Below are 12212 nucleotides of genomic sequence, written 5' to 3'. Positions count from 1 at the left end.
ACCCTACTATGAACTTTATCTATTCATATATACTAGAAGGGGAATTGTAATTTTTTCCAATCATACATTATATAATTATATTAGTTTCCTAGAGCTACCATAACAAAGTACCATGAACTAGGTGGCTTAAGACAACAGACATTTATCCTCTCACAGTTCTGGAGGATAGAAGTCTGAAATCAGCCTTCCTTCTAAAGGCTCTAGGAAAGAATCCTTCCTTGCCTCTTCTTAGCTTCTGGTGGCTCCTGGTAATCCTTGATGTTCCCTGGCTTGGCCTGGCATCTATCCAATCTCTGACTCCATCGTTACCCAGCCTTCTTCCCTCTGTGTCTTTGTGTATGAATCTGCCTGTCCTTTCTATTATAGACACCAATCATTGGATATAGGGCCCAGTAGGACCTCATCTTAACTTATCTAATTACATCTGCAGAGATCCTACTTCCAAATAAGGTCACATTCTGAGGTTCTGGGTAGACATGAATTTTTGAGGGACACTAAGCTGATTAAAATACTACCCACTATAATGATTAAAGTGCTTGAACTGATTTTTGTATATGGCATGAGATATGGCTTGAAGTTTATTGTTTTTGCAAATCCAGGTATTCTAGCATCATTTGTTGAAGACTTTCTATCTTGTCTCTGCTGAATTACCTTTGTGCCTTTGTTGAAAATCAATTGTTCACAGGTGTGTGGGTCTATTTCTGGACTCCCTATTCTGTTCCATTGTTATATTTGTCTATCTTTATACCAATATGACACTTTGAAATAATAAGCTTTGAAATCAGACGGTGTTCATCCTCTAACTTTTTACCTTAAAAATATTGTAAGACTATATGTAAAACTATAAAATTTCTAGAGGAAAACAGGAGAAAGCCTTTGTGACTTTGGGTTAGGCAAAATTTCTTAAGTACAACACCAAAAGCACAATGCATAAAATAATAAATTGGTAAATTGGACTTATCAAAATTAAAAATGCTTGCTCTTTGAAAGACACTGTTAGGAGAATGAAAGACAAGCTACAGATTAGGGAAAAATATTTGTAAATTAGATATATGATGAATGACTTGTATCCAGAATATTTAAAGAATGGTCAAAACTTATTAAGAAAATAAACCAATTAAAAATGGGCAAAAGATTTGAACAGGCACTTCACTAAAGAAGATATGTATATGACAAATAAGCACATACAAAGATGTTAGTCATGGGGAAATACAAATTGAAGCCACAATAAGATACTGTTACACACCCATGAGTATGACTAAAATTAAAAAGACTGATCATGCCAAATATTGGAACTCTCATATACTGCTGGGGAGAATGTAAAATAGTACAACCACTTTGGAAAACAGGCAGTATCTTAAAATGTTAAACACACGCCCGCCATATTATCCAAGTGCTCCACTCCTCGGTATTTACCCAAGACAAATGAAAGTATTTGTCTGTACAAAGACTTGTACACAAATGTTTATAGCAGCTTTATCTGTAATAGCCCCAAACTGGAAACAATGAAAATGTCTACAACAGCGGAATGGGTGTAAAAACTGTGGCACTTCAATACAGTGGAATACTCTTCAGCAATAAAAAGGAATGAACTATTGTACATGCTATGACATGTGTGAATTTCCAAATCTTTATGCTAAATGAAAAAAGCCAGACCAAAAATAGTAGTAAATGTAATGTGTAATTTCATCTATATTAAATTCTAGACAATGCAAATAAAAATAGTAACAGAAAGCAGATCAGTGGTGCCTGGGGATGGAGGTAGGAGGCAGCAAAGAGAGAAGGAAGGAAGATTACAAAAGGTCACAAGGAAACTTTTGGGAGTGGTGGATATGTTGATTATTTTGATTGTGGTGATGGTTTCACTTATCAAATTGAACATTTTAAATATATGCAGTTTTTTGTATGTCAATAATACCTCTATAAAGGTGTTAAGAATACTGTTGAACTATTATTTAATGGCTCTATTTCCTTTAGTATTAATCATGAGAATGAGAGAAATTTTATTATGCTTATATGTGCGTGTGTATATATGTATATGTGTGTATATGTATTTATATATATATATATAGAGAGAGAGAGAGAGAGAGAGAATTTATAGATATATAATGTAAATCTCCAAACTATCTATCATCAGGGAATTACTTCAGATTTGTTTCCTGGGGTGAAATTACCGAAACCAGATTACAATGATTTGCTGGCAGCTATCAAAGACAACTGTGACTCCATGAATTTGCAAATGACCAGATTCTTTTCTGAGAAGATTCTTCAAATATACGAAATGATGATTGTGCGTCATGGTTTTATGATTGTTGGAGAACCGTTTGGAGGAAAAACCAGTGCATATCGTGTCTTAGCTGGAGCACTAAATGATATATGTGAAAAGGTAAGTGTGATATTAATGCGTTTATTTATAATCAGCTTTGTGCAAGATAGAATATATGGTCATTTTAAAAGATACTTTAATGCAGCAACTTAAAAATCATGAAAAAAATGAGTCAAAGAGAAAATAAAATTAGAAAAGTAATATGAAGCAAGTAGGAAGTTCAGCATATAAAGGGTATGACACAGATTTGCCTCTTAATCTTTTTTTTCTTCTTTTTGAATTTTTAATTATAAAGGTACCACATGTTCATTGTAGAAAAAAAGTCTGAAAACATGAAAAAACCTGAGGGTTTTCTTTTCATACTTTTAGGAGAGTATTTTTTATTTTCTGGGTGGTTAGATTTGTAATGCAAACTTCTGTTACTGGCTGCTAGTGGTACTGAATTGAAATGTTTGTGTGTATTATATAATACACACATATGTACATATTTATAATAAATAATGACGCTTATATTATTCAAAATTCCTGTCCTACACATCACAGTTTGGTCTCCTTAGATATGCAAAAGGAGTGAGGCTGTTTTAAATTCTCCAACAAGTATTGCATTTCTGTCTACTTCTGCTTGTATTTCAAAGAGTTTTTGCTTCACATACTTTACTGTTTGTAGCCTGTATGGGATTTGTGATCATTATGTCTTCATTGCGGAGTCTCCCCTTCAGCCAATAGAGAATTGTGTCCTTGTTCTGTTGTTTGCCTTGGCTCCCCTGTGTCTAATTTCAATATTGCAACCCCTGCTTTCTCCTTGCATATGTATTTGCCTATGTCTTTAATTGTAACTCTGGGTATCACTGTGATTTACTTTTTATAGAGAGTAAATGGTTGACTTTTATTTTCTCCAGTTCAATGGTCTTTATCTTTTCATAGGGAAATTTAAATTCCTTTATATTTATTAGTATACAAACTGGTATGCTGTTTGTTTCTGTTTCTTCTGCTTTTGTACATCCATGCTATTTCCTTTCTTCTCCTCCTTTCTCTTTCCTTTACCCTTCCTGCCTTCCTGCCATCCTGCCTTTGTTTTCTTGGGGTTTTTTTTTTTGTTTGTATTTCTCCTGTTTTGTTGTTTGTTATATGGATTAATTGTTTTTGCTATAAAAAAATAAACAAGTCTCTAAAAGAGCCAGATGTGGTGCCACTAAAGGTTAAAGAAGATGAAGATATGAGCATGTATTCTGGTCCAATTGTAAAGCCCCAAATGGTTCATTACCAGGAAATTCTAAGAGCGACATGGTGGTGATAGAAAAGAGGCAAGCCTCCATAGCCACTGCGTGCAAGCTACAGTTTCACACCAGCCTTGCTGCATTTGGGACAACAACCTTGCTTCGGTGGCAGCAATTTTTTCCTGCCTCAGAAGAGGATAGAGCTTTCCCATGCTTCTGAATTTAGGGTGACACATTGTCATCCCCTTCCTGGGCACAGAGAAGAAAGCAAAGACCTGACTTCAAGCTTGTTTACTGCTTAATATTATTATTCCCACATCTTTTCTTCAGTTTGGCAGCTTGTATCCTAAACTCCAGGGGTGACAGGTGGAAGGCAGTGTTGGGCAGAGTTGAACTTGCCATGTTATTATCTATAAAAGAGAAATGACTATGAATAGGTAGAGCACAGGGGATTTTTAGGGCAGTGAATCTCTTCTGTGTGATACTGTAGTGGTGGATACATGACATTATGCATTTGGCAAAACCCATAGCATGTACAACACAAAGAGTGAACCCTAACGTAAACCGTGGACTTTAGTTAATAATAATTTGTCACTCTCAGTTCATCAATCATAACCATGTACCACACCAATGCAAGGCTTTAGTAATAGGGGAAAATGTGTGTGGGGGGCAGAAGGCAGAGAGAATATATGTGAATCTCTGTACTTTCTGCTCAATTTTTCTTAAACCTAAAGCTACTCTAAAGAAATAAAGTTTATTAATTAAAAGCATAAAAAAGCCTATGCCCCAAGGGTATTAACATCTTTTGTATGGGGCCCTACACTAGCTTTCAAGGTTCTGGTCGAAACTGACAACTTACCAATATTAACTTTTCCACTCTGTGAGAACGGTACTCACTTCCCAATATTTAGATCTTTTAATTTTCTCTCAGAAAATATTTTGTAGGAAGAGTCAGCCAATTATAGCCCATAGGCCAAATTTGGCCTGAAGCCTATTTTCGTAATGTCAATGAGCTTAGAATAGTGTTAACATTTTTTCAGGTTTGTAAAAAAAAAAAAAAAGAAAAGAAATAAAAACAGAGAAGAATATGTGACAGAGCATATGTAGTCTGCAAAGCCTGTAATATTTACTATCTGACCCTTTACAAAAAGAATTTGCCAACTCTCGTTTTATAGTTTTAGATTTATAGATCTTGCACAACATTTGCTAATTTATTCCTAAGTAATTTATGAGTTTTTAAATACCATTATAGATAGTATTTTTTAAATTTTATTTTTAAGTTGTTTGTTGGCATTATATAAAAAATACAATCGATTTTTATACATTGACCTTGTATGCTGGAACCTTGTTTAATGCACTCCTTACTTCTGGTAGTTTCTTTATAGAGTCTTTAGTTTTTTCTACATACACAATCATGTTTTCTATGAATAAAGACAGTATTCTTCTAACTAAATAAATAATTGATTTTTTTTTTCCCTTCAGGGGTTAATGGAAGAAAACAAGGTTCAAATTACTGTTTTAAACCCTAAGTCTGTCACCATGGGTCAGCTGTATGGGCAGTTTGATTTGGTGTCCCACGAGTGGTCCGATGGCATCCTCGCTGTCAGCTTTAGAGCGTTTGCTTCTTCAGTGGTGAGTACTAGCACTTTTCCATGAGTATTTAGGAAGGCTGTGATATTTCCTTCTGACTAGTTTCTGATTTTTTTCTGTTGTTTCAAACATTTATATTTATAATTCAAGATATTTATTTAAAACACATTACTGGATAGTCTGGCAGTGTTTCTGCGAGGAACATTGTCAGCATCTCCAAAGATGCCAGATGCTATTGTTAGCATCTCCAAAAATGCCAAAGATGGCAAGCCCCTTTGCTCTGGTGTCTACAGAAGAGAGGGCAGGAGAAGAAAAGACAGGGGAAGTATTTCTGGTTCTCTTTTTTCAGGCTAAATGATCCAGGAAGGAGAGCCTCTGAATAAAATGTGATCCTTTTGCTCCTTCAGTAATGTTCTTCCTTTGCCCACCCTTTGGGCTGCTGCCTCTGTCAGATATACTCCACCGGTGCTTAGAGAAGACATCGCAGACTTTTGCAAAACGATGTCTTAAAATTCCAACACTTTCCACCTAGTGTGTTAGGAAGAGGGGCTGCCTGTGGAAAGCAGAAGAGGTCAGGGATGTGCCAGCTGCTGATTGCTGTGAATGGGAGCGAGTACTCACCTCCTTCTGGCTTATTCTGCTTGTTCTACTGAGCGGCTGCTGCTCACTCTTACAAAAAGCGTCCACAGACCAGTAGATGTTAACTTGGTTGCCGTGTGTTAGCAGGCTCTCCATAGAGTGTGGTCCTTCGGGAGACAGCTTGCTAAGGCTACTCTTAAAGGAAAAGGGGCCAAGGTAGAGACATTGAATTTATTTATTAAATCTTTTTTTATTTTTAATTTTTTTGTGAGGAGGACTAGCCCTGAGCTAACATCCGATGCCAATCCTCCCCTTTTTTCTTGAGGAAGATTGGCCCTGGGCCAACATCCGTGCCCACCCTCCTCCACTTTATATGGGACGCTGCCACAGCATGGCTTAGCAAGCGGTGTGTTGGTGTGCGCCTGGGATCCGAACCTGCGAACCCCGGGCCGGCGCAGCAGAGCGCACGCACTTAACTGCTGCGCCACTGGGCTGGCCCCTATTAAATCTTTTTTTAAATAAATGTTTTCTTTATTCTGATTACTATACCTCCTAAGTTTGGTGCTCTTTACCCAATTAAGGACTCATCAGGACTCATGAGTCAGTGTAATAATAGAAAAGCATCAAATCTCAGCTCTGCTCTTAGTGGCTGAAGGACCTAGGGCCATGAGTCACATAAGGGTTGGCTCTCAGGGGGCAGAGATCCTGCCCAGTGTCAGGCTTTACTAGTCATTTCGAGGATATAAGTCATCACAAGGCACAGGGGAGGCAGAGAGAGGTCTGGGACCGTTCATGTAACTTCTCTGGTCCTCTCTTGCCGCAGTGGATGCACTTTGGCCCAGATGAAGATATGAAGTCTCTAGAGAATGTATGCAGTTACATTATTTATACAGAAATAATCATGAGATATCACCCACGTTATACTCAGTTACATAGCTTACGTTACATTTTCCAGGAAGCTATGCCCCATAAACACTGAGTCTCAGGGAGGTTAGGTAGCTGACCAAAGTCACACAGTGGGTAAGTAGTAGAGCCAAATTAAAAGGGAGGCCCTTCAGTCTGCAAAGGCCAGCATCTCGCATTACATGGCAGTGTTTCCCAGAGAGAAGATGAACAGGCACAGGAAGCCAAATTCGCGAGGGAAAGTTGATCTCGAGGTGCTCTCCGAGGTGCGGGCTCTTCCTTGCTTCCTGAGCACGGCCAGAGCTGGCCTCTGGGTGTGAGTGTGGGGTGGCCTGAGCCCGTGACAGGCCCATGTCTCGTAGATTAATGCAGTTGGCCACAGGGACCAAGAATATGTTAAGATGGATTCAAATCCGTCACCACTTCAACTCAAATTTATGTTTGCTGAAGGTGAACCAAGGTATCATCGTGTGCACAAAAAGCTGATTCATAAGGATCTGGAAAGGAGACTCAGCTTTTGCACTCTCCCGTTAATGCCTGGCCTCTCTTTAAATATTTGTCTCAATTTACTGTATTCCAGACAATGAGTAAATATTTTCAGATTTGTCATCATGTGACTGTGAATGTTACATTGATATTAATTGTTCTCTACCACCATGGGACAGTTCAGCCCAAGGGGTATGTGTGTGACATGTGAGTTCACTCAGTAGGGGGAAGAACAATTTTGACTTAGCACACAAGAGTAATTGATCTGTATGAACACATACTCTACGGAGTCAGATTATCCAAATGAAAATTCTGTTATTTTTCTACTCAAATTACTTTCTAAAACATATGTGAGTTCAGAAACATTGGGAAAGATGGAATCTTAAGAAAAGATGTTATATTTCTGTCTTGTTCATGGCATATGTAGGCTTCTTTAGTGACAAGATATATATATATACACACCTATATACACTTGTATGTATACATATATATACACTTTATTCAAAAGGTGCCTTTACATTTTCATGATGAAATTGATTTTAGGAGTTACATTTTTAAATTTTGAAATAATATTATTGAACAGTTTCCTTACATTATCATTATTACATTTTTGCCCTTTATTCACCATATGCATAAACCAGACGCCCGATAGGAAATGGTTGATTTTCGATGGACCGGTAGATGCAGTGTGGATTGAGAACATGAATACAGTGCTGGATGACAACAAAAAGCTGTGTCTGATGAGCGGGGAGATTATTCAGATGTCACCACAAATGAATCTTATTTTTGAACCAATGGATTTGGAAGTTGCTTCTCCCGCCACTGTAAGTTCTCCTTTTTGGCATCTGCTTATAAATTTGAAGTGTTATAAATGCTGTTATTACTTAGTAACTTTGTCTTTAAATGACAAGTATTGGTAGAATTCACTTTAAGAGCAACCTGTGATTCTCCAAGAGCAGACATATCTGTGGACATACTTGACAAATTTAAGAGTAGGGGTTTTCTTCCTCTTTGTCTGGGACCATTTAATATAAAATTAAGCTTTTTTTCCCAGGGTTTTCTGAAGGTTGTAAGAAACAGATGTACCAGTCATATTTCTTTTATAAGCGTTACCTTTGATGGTAAACAGTTCTTATTTTCCCAGGTTTCCAGATGTGGTATGATTTACATGGAGCCTCACATGTTAGGCTGGAGACCACTGATGCTGTCTTGGATAAATCTTTTACCTGCTGTGGTCAGTGTTATTCAGAAGGAATTTATAATAGGCTTATTTGACAGATTTGTCCCTGTTTCTGTCGAATTTATTAGAAAGCATACAAAGGTAAGAAGGGTGGGAATTTTGAGATTAAAAAAATGGAAAATCCAAATTACCTATATATATCAGTTTAATGTCTGTTTTTATTGTCAACTACCAGATATTAAAATAATTTCTTAACTGGTTAGACTAAAAGCTTTTTTCTAATTAAAGTAAGAAGATTTTAACTCATGTAGTTATTCTCCAAAACATGTTCTCTTTTTTTTCTTCTTTTGTTTTATTGAGGTAACATTGGTTTATAACATTATGTAAATTTCAGGTGTACATCATTATATTTTGATTTATGTGTAGATTACTTCATGTTCACCACCCAAAGACAAATTACCATCCATCACCGTACACATGTGCTCAGTCACCCCTTTCCTCCTCCTGCCTCCCCACTTCCCTTCTGGTAACCGCCAATCTAATCTCTGTAACCATGTGTTTGTTTGTTGTCATTGTTGTTGTTTTCATCTTCTACTTATGAATGAGATCATACGGTATTTGACTTTCTCCCTCTGACTTATTTCACTTAGCATAATACCCTCAAGGTCCATCCATGTTGTCACGAATTGTACGATTTCATCCTTTTTTTTATATAGCTGAGTAGTATTCCATTGTGTATATAATCACATCTTCTTTATCCATTCGTCCTTTGATGGGCACTTAGGTTGTTTCCAAGTCTTGGCTGTTGTGAATAACGCTGCAATGAACATTGGGGTGCATGTATCTTTATGCATTCATGTTTTCATGTTTGGATAAATACCCAGCAGTGGAATAGCTGGATCATATGGTAGTCTATTCTTAATTTTTTGAGGACTCTCCATACTGTTTTCCAGAGTGGCTGCACCAGTTTGCATTCCCACCAGCAATGTGTGAGAGTTCCCTTCTCTCCACATCCTCTCCGACACTTGTTATTTCTTGTCTTCTTGATTATAGCCATTCTGATGTGCATGAGGTGATATCTCATTGTAGTTTTGATTTGCATTTCCCTAATAATTAGTGATGTTGACCATCTTTTCGTGTGTCTGTTGGCCATCTGTATATCTTCTTTGGAAAAATGTCTGTTCAGATCTTTTGCCCATTTTTTAATTGGGTGGTTTGTATTTTTATTGTTGAGATGTATGAGTTCTTTATATATTTTGGATATTAACCCCTTATTAGATATATGGTTTGCAAATATCTTCTCCCTATTGTTAGGTTGTCTTTTCATTTTGTTGATGGTTTCCTTTGCTGTGCAGAAGCTTTTTAGCTTGATGTAGTCCCATTTGTTCATTATTTCTGTTGTTTCCCTTGCCTAGTCAGACATGGTATTTGAAAATATGCTGCTAAGACCGATGTTGAAGAGCGTGCTACCTATGTTTTCTTAGAAGTTTTATGGTTTCAGGTCCTTCATTTGATTCTTTAATCCATTTTGAGTTAATTTTAGTGTATAATGTAAGATAATGGTCTACTTTCATTCTTTAGCATGTGGCTGTACAGTTTTCCCAACACCATTTATTAAAGACACTTTCACTTCTCCATTGTATGTTCTTGGCTCCCTTGTCAAAGATTAGCATCTATGGACATAGATGTGTGGGTTTATTTCTGGGCTCTCAATTCTGTTCCATTGATCTGTGTGTCAGTTTTTGTGCCAGTACCATGCTGTTTTGATTACTGTAGCTTTGTAGTATACTTTGAAATCAGGGAGTGTGATGCCTCCAGTTTTGTTCTTTTTTCTCAGGATTGCTTTGGCTATTCGAGGTCTCCAAAAAATATTTTAAATAAAGCATCTTAGAACTTGAAAACACCAATTTGTAAAGGTACATGCACCCCTGTGTTCATTGCAGCATTATTCACAATAGCCAAGACTTGGAAGCAACCTAAGTGCCCATCAAGAGACGAATGGATAAAGAAGATGTGGTATATATACACAATGGAATACTACTCAGCCATAAGAAACGATGAAATCCAGCCATTTGTGACAACATGGATGGACATTGAGGGTATAATGCAAAGTGAAATAAGTCAGAGGGAGGTCAAATACCGTATGAGTTCCTGCATTAGGTAGTAGATAATAACAACAATAAACAAACACATAGGGACAGAGATTGGATGGGTGGTTACCAGAGGGGAAGGGGGGAGGGAGGAGGGTGAAAGGGATAATTCGGTACATGTGTGTGGTGATGGGTTGTAATTAGTATTTTGGTGGTGACCATGATGTAATCTATGCAGAAATAGAAGTATAATGATGTACACCTGAAATTTATACAATGTTATAAACCAATGTTACTGCAATAAACAAAAAATTATAAAAAATAAAATAAAAATAAAAAATAAATAAAGCATCTTAGGGTTTGAGAAAATGTATGGTTGCTAATCTTTTTGCCCTTAAACAAAAACAAAATCTCAAAGGCCCACCTAATCACATCTGGGTGAAAACCACATCTGGCTAAAATCTCTCATTTCTGATGGACTATTGGTGTTTTAAATAGTTTCCATTTTTATAATTTTCTTTATTTTTTAAAGTTCCTAAAATAAATATATATTATTTTATAATCAGAAAAAGACAATTTTAAAAAGTAATCTTATTTATGGCATCTAAAGAACCAGATAGTGGATGATAATGGAGGAAGGGAAATTACCACTTAGGCATTCTAAATGAGGGATCTACTACATTTAACATGAGTCCATCTGATTGTTTACGGGTTACTGTCCATAGCTAAACCAGTGGGATTTGGGGAAGGAAGTCAGTCCTTGGTGCCAGCATTGAGAGAGGTCCTAAAGTAGGCGAATCCACTTTTCTTTCTTTCAATACACCCTGGGGGTTGGGGAGGGGAAAGATTGAAGGGGAGAGAAGTGACATCTTGAATGGCAATCTTCTGCCTCTGAGAGTTGATGGAGTTCTAGGGAGGCTCTTAAACCCTCTCTAGCTGGAAATTGTAGGGAAAGCATGCTTAATTTATGCTTTAGGAGATGTTGACCAAAGGTCTTTTAGGATGACTTTGGCTCTGGAACAAATATAGGGCCACAGGGCTGGTATTTTCCTGCTGTTGGAAATACAATAGAAAAGCTTGAGGCAGAAGTTTGGCTCAAGGTACAGATCTAGAAAGTAGAGTTTAAAACCATGCTAATGGAGATTACCCAAGGGGAAAATCCAGAGGAAAAAAGAGAAGAGAGGAAAGGATAGAATCTTGGGTGCACCAGCAATTTCAGGAAGCAAGAGGGAAGAGAGGAGAACATTTTAAGAAGGAAATAGTTGGTATTATCAGAAACTACTAAGAGGTCAGGTCAAGGCAGTAAAGGATCCCCACACGTCCCCTGATTTGGCAAATGAGAAGATCCTGGGGGAACGTTGGCCCCAGCACTTTCAGGGGAGAGGCTGGGGCTCTTCAGGGCAATTGGTTGAGGAATGTGGGAGATACTGAGGCAACAGTGGATGTGGACTGCTCTTTCAAGAAGCTTTGCTGGAATGGTAATATGTTGTAAGTATGAAGTCATCATGTTTCAAAAGTAGTTAAACGTGTATCAATTGAGGGGCATAATCAAATGTTACAGATTTTGTTTTTTTTCAGACATTGTCATAGAATGTAGGCAGTACAAATAAATGAATTTTCTGTGTAACTGGAACTTATCCTTTCAAAAGCAAAACAGAAAAAAACCCACTTTTAATGCAAACTTTCTAAAATGTACTGTACACTCTTGTCCTATCTTGAAGAAATCATAAGCGTTATTTACTATGTAGTGATAAGTTATCTGTCTTATTCGTAGTAATAACTCTTTGGATTTTAGTGTTGCATGAGTAACACTTAGTCCCATCTTAGTCAGAAACTCAGCT

General features: G+C 37.2%; 1 protein-coding gene across 1 annotated transcript in view; it reads left to right on the top strand.

Moving 5' to 3' along the window:
- The window catches only part of DNAH7 (dynein axonemal heavy chain 7), a 224376-nt gene that overhangs the window by 100027 nt on the left and 112137 nt on the right, over positions 1 to 12212 (top strand). Inside the window, exons 30-33 of the mRNA XM_058548598.1 lie at positions 2138 to 2386; positions 5026 to 5175; positions 7743 to 7925; positions 8246 to 8422. Coding sequence (XP_058404581.1) covers positions 2138 to 2386; positions 5026 to 5175; positions 7743 to 7925; positions 8246 to 8422 — 759 coding nt within the window. The remainder of the gene's footprint in view (positions 1 to 2137; positions 2387 to 5025; positions 5176 to 7742; positions 7926 to 8245; positions 8423 to 12212) is intronic.

This window comes from Diceros bicornis, chromosome 10, assembly GCF_020826845.1.
Source record: "Diceros bicornis minor isolate mBicDic1 chromosome 10, mDicBic1.mat.cur, whole genome shotgun sequence".
Lineage (NCBI taxonomy): Eukaryota > Metazoa > Chordata > Mammalia > Perissodactyla > Rhinocerotidae > Diceros > Diceros bicornis.
Note: the sequence above shows the minus strand (reverse complement) of the source record. Positions and strands in the feature narration are given on the sequence as shown.